The sequence below is a fragment of the Podarcis melisellensis genome, assembly GCF_964234715.1.
Source record: "Podarcis melisellensis genome assembly, chromosome: 2".
Classification (NCBI taxonomy): domain Eukaryota; kingdom Metazoa; phylum Chordata; class Lepidosauria; order Squamata; family Lacertidae; genus Podarcis; species Podarcis melisellensis.
In genome coordinates this window covers 54613508-54627774 of record NC_138529.1, presented here as the reverse complement: position 1 = coordinate 54627774, position 14267 = coordinate 54613508, and the positions used below count along the sequence as shown (strand labels likewise).

At 40.2% G+C, this 14267-nt stretch overlaps 1 protein-coding gene across 3 annotated transcripts; it reads right to left on the bottom strand.

The window, feature by feature from the left end:
- Positions 1–4547: 4547 nt before the first annotated feature.
- Positions 4548–10469, bottom strand: LOC309363985 (uncharacterized protein). Of its 3 annotated transcripts, XM_081900568.1 has the most exons (5): positions 10200–10469; positions 8944–9160; positions 7485–7547; positions 6794–6922; positions 4548–6256 (listed from the first exon to the last, which is right to left on the bottom strand). In XM_081900568.1, exons 2-5 carry the CDS (start codon positions 9100–9102, stop codon positions 6152–6154), a joined length of 456 nt encoding a protein of 151 aa, XP_081756694.1. In that variant the 5' UTR covers positions 9103–9160; positions 10200–10469; the 3' UTR covers positions 4548–6151. The 3 variants fall into 3 exon arrangements, 1 of the variants encoding a protein (XP_081756694.1); XR_014165690.1 differs by lacking the exon at positions 8944–9160 and having other exon boundaries at positions 10200–10463; XR_014165691.1 differs by lacking the exon at positions 8944–9160 and having other exon boundaries at positions 10192–10459.
- Positions 10470–14267: the final 3798 nt, after the last annotated feature.

Sequence of the window (14267 nt, the reverse complement as noted above, 5' to 3'; positions counted from 1 at the left end):
GTCCCTCAGAGATCCTGAAGTATCCAAGTAGTTGAGCAGACACAGCACCTCAGCTCCGCTGCCCTCGTGTACTCTGCATGCTGATTGCAGCATCTGGGCTTGATGAGGCAAGTGAGCCTCACCTGTTCTCAGCCTACTCCAGCTAAGGAATCACACACCTCCTCTCAGAGCTAGCGAGCCCCACCTGGACAGCTTTCTGCTCCCTATGCCTCAGAGCCTGCTGTGTTTGAGGAGACAGGGGCTTCTCTGTCCCTGGAGATGGGTCCTGCTGCTCTGGTTCTTGTGTCCCATTGCCTCACCATCCTCTGTCACTCTGTGAGTACTTCCTACACCAATCTCTCCTTCCCCATCCCAGCTTGCCCTGGTGTGTACCAGTCCTGGGACTCTGTATGACAAAGTGAGAAGCTGTGATGGCTTAAGCATTTTTGCAAAGGTCCCAACATTTGTGTGACAATTGTAGGCTATGCAAGGACTGCAGAGAAACCTGAACCTGTGTAGTTATTATTACTCCTTCAATGTCCTTTAAGAAGTTAAGTGTGTTTAGGAATGTGTTATGTCATGAGAAGGGATGTGGGCTTTGGGTAAGACTGCAGCATAAGAAAGTACAGTAATAAGGGTGGTGGGCTTTCCTTGTAAGCCATGAAGATAAGGCATTGGACAGGCAGGTCAGTACTCTCACTAACTGAAAGAGAGAATGAGAAAGACTTTTGTTAGGAGAGAGACAGTGTTAACGGAAAAATCTGAGGGCTCCCTTAGACAAAAACAAAGACACCAACCAGGATAACTTGGAGCAAAACAGCAGCCTGTAGGCTTGGCCTTTATTGAACTGTTGCAACAGGGTGCTCCCCTCACTTGCAGGAGAGAGGAAGGACCCAGAAAAATGATGTGCAATTTTTATAAAGATTTTTGAAATTGCCACCCTGTAGATCAAGACCACCCCCAGAAACATCATACATACATCACAGAAGGGGTGTAACCTAAGACCACCCCTCAGATACATCACACCTTCATCACAGAAAGGAGGGGTTGAGGGAGGAGTTGCGGTGGTAACCTGAGTGTCCTGTCACCTGGCTGGTTCCCCCTTTCCCCCTCCCCATGAGTACTTTCCAGGTGACAGAGGGGAATTTGTAGCTTCCTGCCCCCAGAGGGAAGAGCTGATTATTGTCCTTTGTTCCAGTCAGTGCTGAATCCACTCCCATCTTGATGGTCTTCTGTCTAGGACCATCAGGGTTGGCATAGCAACTGGGCAGGGCTCCTGTGTATGTGCTGGTATGCTCAAGGGATTATGGCTGCCCTGTACCAAACCTTCCCCATTTTGTAGTCCTTCCTTCATGGAGTAAAATATTTTTTTTTTTTTAAATATTTATTAAGATTTTTAAAGAAAAAAGAAAAAAGTACATTAATAATAAACAGTATTGTTTTGCTTTAACAAAGTTTCCTGTCATCTTTGAACTTCCTCACGCCTCCCGCTCCCATTTACATCATTAATAATTTTTTGTCAAGCAAGTTATCATCTTATTTCCAACTTGTATACCAATAAGATACATTAAAATAATTGTCCTTCAACTTTGTTTCTCTTAATCTCTCTTGTCATCATTTCCTGATCTATTTTAGTGATGGCCAATTGTTTATAACCAAGCATCTTTTTTAACATTCCATTAAATCACAATATTTTTGTAAATAAGTCTTAAATTTCTTCCAGTCCTCTTCCATCCTTTCTTCTCCCAGGTCTCGGATTCTGCCGGTCATCTCCGCCAGCTGCATATAGTCCATCAGTTGCATCTGCCATTCTTCCAGTGTGGGTAGATCTTGAGTTTTCCAGTTCTTGGCGAGTAATATCCTTGCTGCTGTTGTCGCATACATGAAAAATGTTCTGTCTTTCTTTAACACCTTCTGGTCGACAATGCCCAGGAGGAAGGCCTCTGGTTTCTTAGTGAAGGTATACTTAAATACCTTTTTCAGCTCATTATATATCATTTCCCAGAAGGCCTTCACCTTAGGGCAGGTCCACCAGAGGTGATAAAATGTTCCTTCATTTTCCTTACATTTCCAGCATTTGTTATCTGACGAATGGTATATTTTGGCAAGTTTAACTGGGGTCATGTACCATCTGTATATCATTTTCATTACATTTTCTTTCAAAGCATTACATGCAGTAAAATTCAACCCAGTGGTCCACAACCTTTCCCAGTCCTCAAACATAATGTTATGCCCAATATCCTGTGCCCATTTTATCATAGCCGACTTAACCATTTCGTCTTGTGTATTCCATTTCAACAGCAAGTTATACATTCTTGAAAGTACCTTAGTCTTAGGTTCTAACAGCTCTGTTTCCAACTTCGATTTCTCCACCTGGAATCCTAACTTTTTGTCACTTTTAAAAACTTCCTTGATCTGAGCGTAGTGTAACCAGTCTCGCACTTTATCCTTCATTTTCTCCATACTCTGCAATTTCCAATTGTCTCCGTCTTTTTCTAGCAATTCCCAATATTTTGGCCAGTAGGCTTCCATATTGGTTCCTTTTCGGGCCTTAGCTTCCAAAGGTGAAAGCCACCTTGGTGTTTTATTTTCCAATAAGTCTTTATATTTTGTCCAGACATTAAACACTGCTTTCCTGACAATATGGTTCTTAAAGGCCTTGTTGATCTTAACTTTATCATACCATAAATATGCATGCCAACCAAACGCATTGTTATAACCTTCCAGGTCTAAAACATCAGTGTCCTCAAGAAGTAGCCAATCTTTTAGCCAGCAGAAAGCTGCGGCTTCATAGTACAACCTTAAGTCTGGCAGGGCAAAGCCCCCTCTTTCCTTTGCATCTGTTAATATCTTAAACTTGATTCTGGGCTTTTTGCCCTGCCAGACAAATTTGGAAATATCTCTCTGCCACTTCCGGAAACACTCCGTTTTGTCCACAATTTGCAATGTTTGAAACAAAAACAACATCTTTGGCAGCACATTCATCTTAATTGCAGCAATTCGGCCTAACAAAGAAAGCTTCAGCTTTGCCCAGCTTTCCAAGTCTCTCTTAATTTCAGACCAACATTTTTCATAATTATCTTTGAATAGACTCAGATTTTTGGTTGTTATATTAACCCCTAGGTATTTTACCCTTTTCACCAGTGATAATTCTGTTTCTCTCTGAAACCCTTCATGGAGTAAAATAAAAGTGGAACAGTGCAAATCCGATGCATGGTTGCTTTTCTATGAATTTATAACAGAAGCGTAGCGTATGTAGTGTGTGAAGTTTGTACAAACTGAATGATTGGGGGGGGGCGGTTTCCTGTGACAACAGCAGTTGTCCGAGTTATGACAAGACTGGGAGTGGTGACATTTGTTTATAAGACAGTTCCAACTTACAAGGCAATTAGAAAACATGTTGAGGGTGATATTATTATTATTATTATTATTATTATTATTATTATTATTATTATTACTGGAGGGAGGGGAAGAGAGAACAAAAGAGAGAGCGAGAGAGCGCAGATGGATTCTAACTGTTTGGTGCTGAATGTCAAAGCTAGCTCAAGAGGAAAAGAGCAGCTAGGTGGCGCTGGTGAGTCCAACTCTTCTCACCATCCCAGCATTTCCACACACTGATAGACACCCACTCATCCATTCAGGGCAATACCAGTGCAATTCTTCTTCTCTTTAATTGTTTATTAGTGTTTTTGACAAACTGTTGCTATCAGGAGTGGGGATTGAGATGAAGCCTGGCAATGGCCCAGAGGTGAGACCAGGGTGGCTAGTGGAGAATGGCAAGTTGAGTCCAGTGCAACTAGGAATGTGCCACTAGCAGAAACAAATGTTCACGAATTTGACGTACGTATTTACAGAATTAAGCACATGGAAGGCCTTGTAAAACACAGTCCACCCTCCATCTCACTGTACAAATGGGAATACTGAGGACGATTAGGCCCAGGCTTAATGTGATCATTCTCCAGAGTGTCACAATTTTGTGCGAGGGATTCAAGTGCATAGTACTTAGTTGCAGAGCAGGTGATTGCTTTGAAGAGCTTTAAGCTGCTTTAAAAGATTGTTTTAAACTGTTTCTAGAAGTCTTATTTGTATTAGTGTAGATATATTTCCCTTCCTGGGCTCGTTTTAGTAAAAAGAATACTCGAATTTTAAGTGTGCACAATCACAGTGAATTAAAGGACTCCATCACCCTAGCACAATAAATCTTCTTTAAAAAATACAGACTTTTTGTGGTTAGGAAAGTGATGAGCAAATGCACTGAAAAGTGTGAGGTGAACAAATTTATTGGGTTTGTAATCCTTGTTGCTGGTTCAGCTTTACCCAATAAAGTGTAATGTCAAGCCCAATTCATACCGCTTCACAAATGACTCGATCCAAGTATTCTTAAAATATGTTAAAATCAAAGGAAAACACTTCACTCTTGCTCAAGATTTTATTGTGTGTTCGGTAACTTAAATATTTTCATTATTAACTTAATATAAAAACAGCACATAGGAAATCCATATCAATATAAATACAGAATAAATGCAATTGCAGTACAAACATGTATAAAATTATTCTTCAGTACAAAATGAGGAAAGTTTATGAAAACAACAACAGTACCAATTACGGTACATAACTACAAACAAGAAAATATATAACTATGGTTTTAAATATTAAATAATGGTCATAACTCTTATGGTTACTAATTTCAACAAAATATCTCATTTATTGTATCACTTAAGCACAGGTTTGTTTTCTAATCTTGATAAGAAAATATTTATAATATAAAATATTAAATATGTTAAATAGAACAGAAATAAATAAGTTCAACCCAATGTCATGAAACTGCTAAGAGGAAATAAACTCTATTTCAGTGCTTTCACACACCCCTCCATCTTTATGAATGGATGAATAGATGCAGCAGCATACATCTGCCCAAGATTTATGCTGACATTTTCTGTAGGACTTGACAGAACAAATCAGACAGCAGTGACATACACGCACACCATGCTAAACTACTGCTTGGTAAAAAGTCGTCAGTTGCAACTATATAACAACAAATTTAAGAAATAAAATAAAAATGGATTCCCTGCTGATGTTAAGGCATGCCTTGATAGAAAATGCAACCCACACAGAGCACTTTTAACAAACTACAATTCCCAGGATTCTTTGGGGAAGCCATCTGACTGAAATGCACGGTGTGCATGCAGTCTGAAAAAGTGTCTCATATGAAAATGCCCTAAATCCATGGACTCTCCTGTGGGATAAGAGGGAGGAATATTGCTGTACTGTACTATATTTGCCTTAAATTTTTTTGCTTCTGGTTCAACCTGTTTCCACCTTCAGTTCCTAGATGGGCACATAAAGGCTGCTGCTGCCACACGTGGGCACAACCAGACTTCGAGAGAGCTGCTTCTTCTTTCATACCCTCCTCCAACATTTCTCTGATGAAAATAGGGACGTCCCATTCAAGAATGATAATTTTATACCCAACACATCTTACTGGGTTGCCCCAGTCACTCTGGGCTAGCTTCCAACATATAATAATACATGAAACATTAAGAAAACTTTCCTATACAGTACAGGGTTGCTTTCATACAGTTTGGGGGTCAGATGACTCCATATCTTCCGACATTTCTCCAATTAAAATAGGGATGTCTTAAGGAAAAGCAGGACATTCTGGGATCAAATCAGAAACCGGGATGGTTTCTCTAAATCAGGAATGTCCCTGGAAAATAAGGCACTTGGAGGGCCTGTTCTTTGTTCCAGTCATTTTTTAAGGAGATGTTCTTTTGCGCCCCCAAATAATATTGGGAACTGTAGTTTACCCACCACAAAGCGACAACTCCCTGCCCCATTACCAAACTACAGTTCCCAGGATTCTTTGGAAGAAAGCCATGGACTTTAAACGAATGTTGTGGATTTGATTTTGGTCCTCAAATCTTTGCCCACGGTAGCAGCCTCCAAATACATATGATGACGCTCAAGGGTCTTTGAGCTCACTGCTGTGGGAAGTTTATATTATTATTGATTTTCTTTTTTCCTGGCTGGAGAAATTAATTATTGCTTTAACCCTTTCGATAGCAGACATTAAGAATAACAAACACAAATGACGTGTTGGTTTCCAGGACAATGTCAGACGCCATGGTTTCCTATGAAACAAAAATCTTCTTACTCCTTATGATGTACACTTTTAGCTCTTCGCACAGTTGGCATATAAGTGGCTGACGTAGTTTTGTAGTTTGAGGCAGAATTCCTTCATTAGCATGTCATCATCGTTTGGTAAAGTGCAGCTGGTCTTTAAAGGGAGACAAAAGGAGAGTTGATAAGGCTGCACAGCTCCAACAGTACAAAGCTACCGAAACGGTAATTTGTAGAAGTAGGCCTGAACAAATTCTGGCTCATTCAGAAGATGATGATGATTAGTAGTAGTAGTATTGTTTTAGAGACAGATGATTAGAGCTGATCTCTTAGGTCAAGATAAAGCAATTTATAAATATGCTTGTAAAAATATATCCCATACTGGAATCCCTTCCCAATAGTTTCTGAACTAAAGAAAGGGGCAGGGGCAAACTTTCTCTCTACCACAGGCTCATCCACACTTTTTATTGGCCCATATTCTGGATCGTATTTAAGTACTGATTAACTCTCACAGGTCTGAGAGCTTCTCTCGTCGTTCTGTGGCTGTGCCTGGCAAAAGGCCTATCTGGCCTGCTGGATCAAAGTTTGATCGAACTTTTCAGATTTTCTACACATCTGATAAGATCTGAGTCAGCAGATAAGATTGGATTTTCACAAGATTTTCACTGATGGGAAATTTTCAGATAATACTCACTTGGTTGTCAAACAGCTCTGGGTGTGGCTGGATCTTAGACACAGTTTTGTAGCATTCAGTTGGATTGCTTTTTGCAACTTTATCGAGGGCACAGTGGACATCCAAGAATACGTTTTTGTAAGTTTGACACTGTTGAGAAAAGTTCAAAGTTGAATGTAGAATGACTACTTCAATACATACTGAGTACAAGGTTTGTTCATATTTCTTACTTGACAAAATACTTTTTTTAACTGAACTACTTGTTTAGGGAGATAATGTTCTCAAGACTCAAGTTACTCATTATCATTATGTATAATCTAATTTCTTTATGTTTCATGCTATAGCGGATCAATCCCTGATGTTTTTCCCTTGGTCAGCTACTTGCATGGCATACATAATTGCAAAAATCATGTGTGTGTTTTAACATGTTCTTTGAAGTGTAATAACAATATTCCAAAAAAAAGCACATGTCATTCTAGAAGGATGTCACTTCCAAGATTGTAAGACTGAAATCCTAACCATGCCTTCTAAGAAGTAAGCCCTCCTGAGTTCAGTAGGACTTCAAGGCAAGAGTGTATGACAATACAGCTTTAGGCTGCAATTCTAAATGTCCATTCAACCCACCCACCACATGCCCCAAACAGCTCGGTTTTTGCTGCGAAACACTTTCAAGCTTTACATTTTGGGTTAAGGACATAAACTTTTCACTTACAATTTTCTCAGCATTAGGTTCAAAGCGAATCTTTCTTATTTCTTCATTACCACAAGATGAATTCTGTAAAACAAAAGGCAATAAATTGGTTAAGGAAGGAAACTTTGGCAAGCGAGTCCTGACTCGCTGGCTAGACCTTGGGCAACTGTTTCCTGCCCCCACTCTGATTTCCATTTTAGAGGAAGGAAGTGCATGCTGGTCTTCTTCAAACACGGACTAGACTGATTCAATGGGAAGGAGTTTCTCAATGGCTACAGTAATTCAACATGAAGTCTTCACCTCCAAAGGCAGCGTATGTGCGATTACCAGATGTTGGGGGCAACCAATTGCCAGCATCATGGCTCATTTGTAGGCTTGTCAAAGATACCAGGCTGGGTGTTCCTGAAAAAATGATGTTCTGCAAAGGACTTCAGGAAGACTTTTTTTACAAGCCTAAAACTGTAAACCATGCAAGCTGAACTGAGTGAGGGGAACACATTTGCCCTCATATAGAAGAAACCTGAATCCATTTGTGAAAACAATCTACTACAGGCAGCTTGCTCCTATATATTTCATGCACAGAAGCCTACCAGCATGAGGGAACATGGTTAAAGGGGTAATAGGTGGACCAGTATCGTGTGTATTGTGCCAGTTGCTCTAAGATACTTTAGAGCCATGAACTTCAGCATCATATCTCTGGATTGTGGTCCCTGGGCAGAGCAGAATGTGTGACCAGTAACTTTCAGTTCTAGGTTTTACAAAGAAAGGAGATTTTCTTGTTGTCTCATTGTGCTGAGAACATATTCACTAAATCATTGTTACTGCTTTCTGCTTATATTAATGCTTATGATTCTAGATTAGATACTAGCCCGGTCTACTAACAGCAACTCGCAAATATCTTAAGCTCTCAGCAGCACAATTTTTATGCAATAGTTATTTACTTACTACACTTTCTATCCTACCTTTCTGCAAAGAGCTCGAAGTAGCATACATCAATGAATAATTACTGAAATCATTGTTGAATGAAAGGAAAGTTCTGATGTGGTTTAGAATTAATAATGTAATGAAGATTTTGTCTAGTACCTATACACTTGTGAAATAATGATATATTTCTTTTTTAAAGTGGCAATCATGGTAAAGATTTTGAATCAGTAGCATCGCCAATATCGTCAACATGCTATTGTTAAAGGTTTCCTAGAAAGATAAAACACTTATGCTTCCAAGGAATGAATCTGAACATTGAGTAAAGTGATACATCCTGTTGAACCATTTATGTTGTGTAAAAAAGTACAACCCTCTTCTCCTTTTCTCTCTCTCTCACAATGTGCTAAGAAGAAGAAAAGTTAGCACATTTTGCCCACGGAAGTTGGTTTAATAACAAAACATCCTCCTTGCCTTCTTTGTGATTGTTCGATACGCAATAAATTGGCCACAATACATAATGACATGACAATAAAAACAAATATGATATTTGACTTACCTTTAAGCTCTCACATGCTGGACCAAGGCTGGCGTTTAAGTTTGCAACATATCTTTTAAATTTTATATCATCTATCTGTACTGGTTGTCTTAATGGAATGGTAGAGACAATTTCTACCAACAAGCAGATTGCCAGGATTGCTTTCAGAAACACGGCCATCGTCCTTTTGATTATTAGGCACTACAACAATCCTTACTGCTTGTTGCTCCTTTGCAAGCTGAATATTTATATGTGCAACAACGGAAAAAAGATAGCTGTCAGTATGTGTAGAATCTCCACCCTCCTCAAAATCGCAAAACCACATTAATCTTGACATCATGGTCATAATGAGCAATTGTTGCTATTCAATGGAAATCCTATCAAGTTATATCTGATAGGACTTCATCATGTATAGGATTATCTATGCTTTCGGCCCAAATTAGAATGTCCAGGTGGTTCCCTAATTTTTTTTTTAATTTTACAAAATGTACACATTTACAGTCACCAAAATACAAACCATACATTTCACCTTGACTTCCCTTCCCCCTTGCCCCTGTTCCGTGTTTCATTTTATTTACCTTTTACCACTGCATATTCTAGTTACCGTATTTCATGTTCTTCCCCCCCCTTTTTATCTCAGTTTGCATTATACTTCTGAATTTACTCTAATCAGTTTTAATTGGTTTACAATAGTTTTTCAAATATTCTAAATATTTCAAATCTTTTCCAGAAAGTCTCTTTCTTCCTGGTCTCTTATTCTACTAATTAAACTTACCATTTCTGCATAGTCCATCAGTTTCATCTGCCATTCCTGCTTTGTGGGTGTTTACCCTCCTTCCATTTCTGAACATATACCATTTGGGCTGCTGTAGTTGTATACATGAAAAGATTTTCCTTTCCTTTTTTCCTTTTTTTAAGGAATCCCCCCCCCCCGATCTCTAGGTACATCTGAAACAATTCCTAAAAGAAAAGCTTTTTACAAAGGGCCTTCCCCCCCTCTTCATTTCATTGTGTATCATCTCCCAGAAGCCCTTAGCCATTTTGCATGTCCACCACATATGGTAGAAAGTACCTTCTTTCTCTTTACATTTCCAACAAATATCTGATTCTGACTTATACATCTTTGCTAATTTACTAGGCGTCAGATACTACTGATCATTTTCATAAAATTGTAACATGCTGTAAATTTTAAGTCTTTCTTCCATAATTTCTCATGTGCACTGAAATCTATATTATGTTCTATGCCCCTCGCCCAATAGCTTGTTTTACCAGTTCACCTTTTGTCTCCCATTCTAGTAATAACTTGTACACTCTAGAAATAAGTTTTTTTTCTGTATTCCAGTTTCCTGGTCTAGTTCAGAGTTCTAGTATTAATCTTCAAAGCCCCAAGTTGCTTGGGAACAGGACACCCATAAGATCATTTCTCCCCAGATTTGACTGCCTGGATTTTAAAATTGGATCCCTTATCTACCACCATCCCCAACTGCCTCATGGTGTGAGGTGGGTGAAGAAAAGGTCTTCTCTGTGGCAGTGGCAGGGCTAGCCAACCCATGAGGCATTAAGAGGCAGTGGCCTCAAGGTGGCAGTCATCAGGCAATTGGGAGGGGCAGCAGATTTGACCTTGGGGGGAGCGCACCGCTCATTCCCTCATCCATTTTCTATTTTGCCTCTAGTAGCAAAACATCCTGGACCATCTGTTGGCAATGGACTAGTTTTTAATGGGTGCAGACCTTTTATTTTTCCATGCCTGTTGGCAACTATGTTTTTTACTGTTTTTTTTTTTAAGTTTTCGAACTATTGTTGTTTGCTCCCTCTTTGCTGTGTAAGGTAAAGGACCCCTGGATGGTTAAGTCCAGTCAAAGGCGACTATGGGGTTGCGGCACTCATCTCGCTTTCCGGCTGAGGGAGCCTGTGTTTGTCCATAGTCAGCTTTCCTGGTCATTTGGCCAGCATGACTAAACCGCTTCTGGCACAACGGAACACCATGACGGAAATCAGAGCTCATGGAAATGCTGTTTACCTTTCCACCACAGCTGTACCTATTTACCTACTGGAGTGCTTCCGAACTGCTAGGTTGGCAGGTGCTGGGACAGAGCAATGGGAGCTCACCTCATCACGGGGATTCAGACCTTTTGATCGCCAGGCCCAAGAGACGCAGTGGTTAGACCACAGCACCACCCGTGTCCTATGTATGTAAGAACTGCTGGAGGCTACACTGTTTCTTAGTATTTACTCCACTTTGTCAGAGATCATAAGATTTATGACTGCACCAGTTCTCATTTTGGATCATGCCCCAGTGAGTTTAGTGCTACAGCCATTTTGAAATGACTCGCCTCACCAGTGGAGACTCAGTTCCTTCCTACTTAGGGCGCCATTTTTCTCTCAGCCATACAGTAATTTATTGAAATAGCACAGCCTCTACTAATGGGGTGTATTGAAATCATACTTATGGTGTAAAATAATCTCAGAAGCCTTAATTAATAGTAGGAAGAGACTCAAAGTTTTGATGCATATGGAGATTAAGCAGTGGGAAAGACAAACTGGACAGTTATATAAAACACCTTTTGCTCATGACTTGCTCTTGTAATAAAATTAGGTTCATAATGTCCAGCATGCTGATTACCTCATGGCTTGCATGTGCCCGGCGTACTGGAAATCAGAACAAGTTGGCAAATTCCTTGTGTAAAAACTTAAGGAAATTCCATCCAAGCCAACTATTAATGAGATAAAATAAAAATAGCAACAGAAACAAACCCACAGAATCCATTGTTGCTTTACATTTTTTTAGGAGTTACAGTGCACTGAAGGACCTGTGTAGAAGGAGACCACTGTTTTAGGAGTTACAGGTGGCAGCAACATCTAGATCTCAGCTGAATGCCCTTCAAAGCCCCTTCTCTGCTTCTGAAGTAGGGGGAACATAGAAAGCTTCCTTATAATGAGGTCATCCAGGTAGCACTGTATGCACAGTTACTTCATTTATTTATTTTTTAAAATCATATGCAGTTAAACAGGGTCTTTATTCCCCCACCTTTTTATTTTTAAACAGTATACCTGAAGGAGCATCTCCACCCCCATTGTTCACCCTGGACACTGAGGTCCAGCTCCAAGCGTCTTCTGGGGGTTCCCTCACTGCGAGAAGTGAAGTTAAGGGAACCAGGCAGAGGGCCTTCTCTGTAGTGGCGCCCGCCCTGTGGAATGCCCTCCCATCAGATGTCAATAAAATAAACAACTATCCAACTTTTAGAAGACATCTGAAGGTAGCCCTGTTTAGGGAAGTTTTTCATGTTGGAAGTTTTATTCTGTTTTTAATATTCTGTTGAAAGCCGCCCAGAGTGGCTGGGGAAACCCAGCCAGATGGGCGGGGTAGAAATGATAAATTATTATTATTATTATTATTATTATTATTATTATTATTATTATTATTATTAAACAAGGTTTATTTTCCCCCTTCCTCATTTTTATAAGGGCGTCCCCCCTTTCTCTCTCTTTGAAACATGTCTTCCCAGTGCTTGACACCATTAGTGGTTGTCATTTTAATTTCCTGCAGCGCTCCCAAGCAACAATACATTGGGGCATTGTGGGAAGTTAAAATGGCAATTGTCTGGTGCCAGTTATAGTGTCATTGGTCAAAGGAGCAAGGTCACTTCTGCTGGGTAAATAAATCAGGGATGCTCATTACCAGAGAAGGCGACTCTTGCCAAGAGGCCTCTCAAGTCTTAGAATAGCCCTGAAATTAAAACATCATGTTCCAGGGTTTTGTCAAGTCCTCTGGAATGAGGTCCTTAGTGATGTTTGTGGATTCTCGACTGCAGCTTACGCAAACTGCTGAACCATGTTCAGGACTAGGAAGTACAGAAGTACAGTGGTACCTTGGGTGGTCTTCAGGTTAAGAACAGTTTCAGGTTAAGAACGGACCTCCGGAACAAATTAAGTACTTAACCCGCAGTACCACTGTAATTGTTCCAGCTACACATATATTTTTCCAGTCTGTATGTGACAACCCAGTGATGTAGATTAATAAAAAGAGCATAGTAGGTAACAACAGTTAAGCATTTATTTCATAAATTGCCTCTCACCTTTCCTCCTCATGAAACATGGGGACTAATGATACTGACTTGTCCCCTACAGCATGGTCCCCATTGCCACCTACTGAGTTAATCAACTCAGTGCTCTCTCTTTTTTTGGTAAAAATAATAATAATGAGGTACAGGTACTCATATCTTGATAAACGTGCTGTGGGTGCCAGCTCTTCCTCTAGTTTGAATCATAATCACTGGAGGCGGTGAGCGTCCTGTGTGAGTGTCTGGAGGTGTTTGGAGGGTGGTTAACGGATTGAGGTCACATCCCGACAAGACAGAAGTTCTGTTTCTGGGGGACAGGGGGCAGGCAGGTGTGGATGACTCCCTGGTTCTGAATGGGGTAACTGTGGCCCTAAAGGACCAGGTGTGCAGCCTGGGGGCCATTTTGAACTCTCAGCTGTTCATGGAGGCGCAGGTCAGCATTGTGTCCAGGGCGCACAAAGAAGAGCTTCAGATGATTCTTGTAGGATATTCAGAAGCCTTAGTGCCTCCAACTGTAGAGACAGAGCATAGTCATCATAGCTAGTAACTTTTGATAGCCCTCTTCATGAATTTGCCTAATACTCTTTTAAAGCCATCCCAACTTGGTGGCCCTCACTGTCTCCTGTGGAAGTTCCATAGACTAAGAAGTGCTTTCTTTATCTGCCTTGTATCTTAGAACATTCAGCTTCTTTGGAGGCCCATGAGTTCTAGTGTTGCAACAGAGGCATAAAAACTTTTCTACAAGGCATGCTTAATTTTATGAATATCTGCCGTGTCACCTCTTGCTTATATTTTCTCTAAACTAAAAAGTCCCGAATACTGCAAGGTTTCTTCATAAAGGAGCCGCTCCATCACCTTGATGGGTTGCCCTTTTCTGAAACTTTTCCAACTCTACAGTATCCTTTTTGTGGTGAAGCTACCTCAAAAACGGTACACGGTATTCCAAATGAAGTCATACCATAGGTTTGGAGAATGGCATTATGATAGTGGTAGTTTTATTTCAATGATCCTTTCCTAATGATCCGTAGCATGGAATTTGCCTTTTTCTCGGCCGTCACACATTGGGTTGACATCTTTATTGAACTATCCACTATGATTCCAAGGTTTCCTTCCTGGTCCATCACAAATAGTTCAGATCCCATGAGCGTATATGTGGTGATTATTATTATTATCTTTTATCACAACATGCATCATTTTGCACTATATTGAACTGCACTCACAATTTCACCTCTATTAACTCAGCTTGGAGAGGTTTTTTTGGAGCGTCTCACACTCTGTCTGTAT

What these genes read in the sequence shown, in the direction of transcription:
- LOC309363985 (XM_081900568.1), bottom strand. Translation starts at nt 9,102, where the DNA reads ATGGCCGTGTTTCTGAAAGCAATCCTGGCAATCTGCTTGTTGGTAGAA. An exon ending in AACCTAATGCTGAGAAAATT is followed by an intron (nt 6,923 to 7,484) that starts GTAAGTGAAAAG and finishes TTTTCTCAACAG; the next exon opens with TGTCAAACTTACAAAAACGT. An exon ending in CAGAGCTGTTTGACAACCAA is followed by an intron (nt 6,257 to 6,793) that starts GTGAGTATTATC and finishes CTCCCTTTAAAG; the next exon opens with ACCAGCTGCACTTTACCAAA.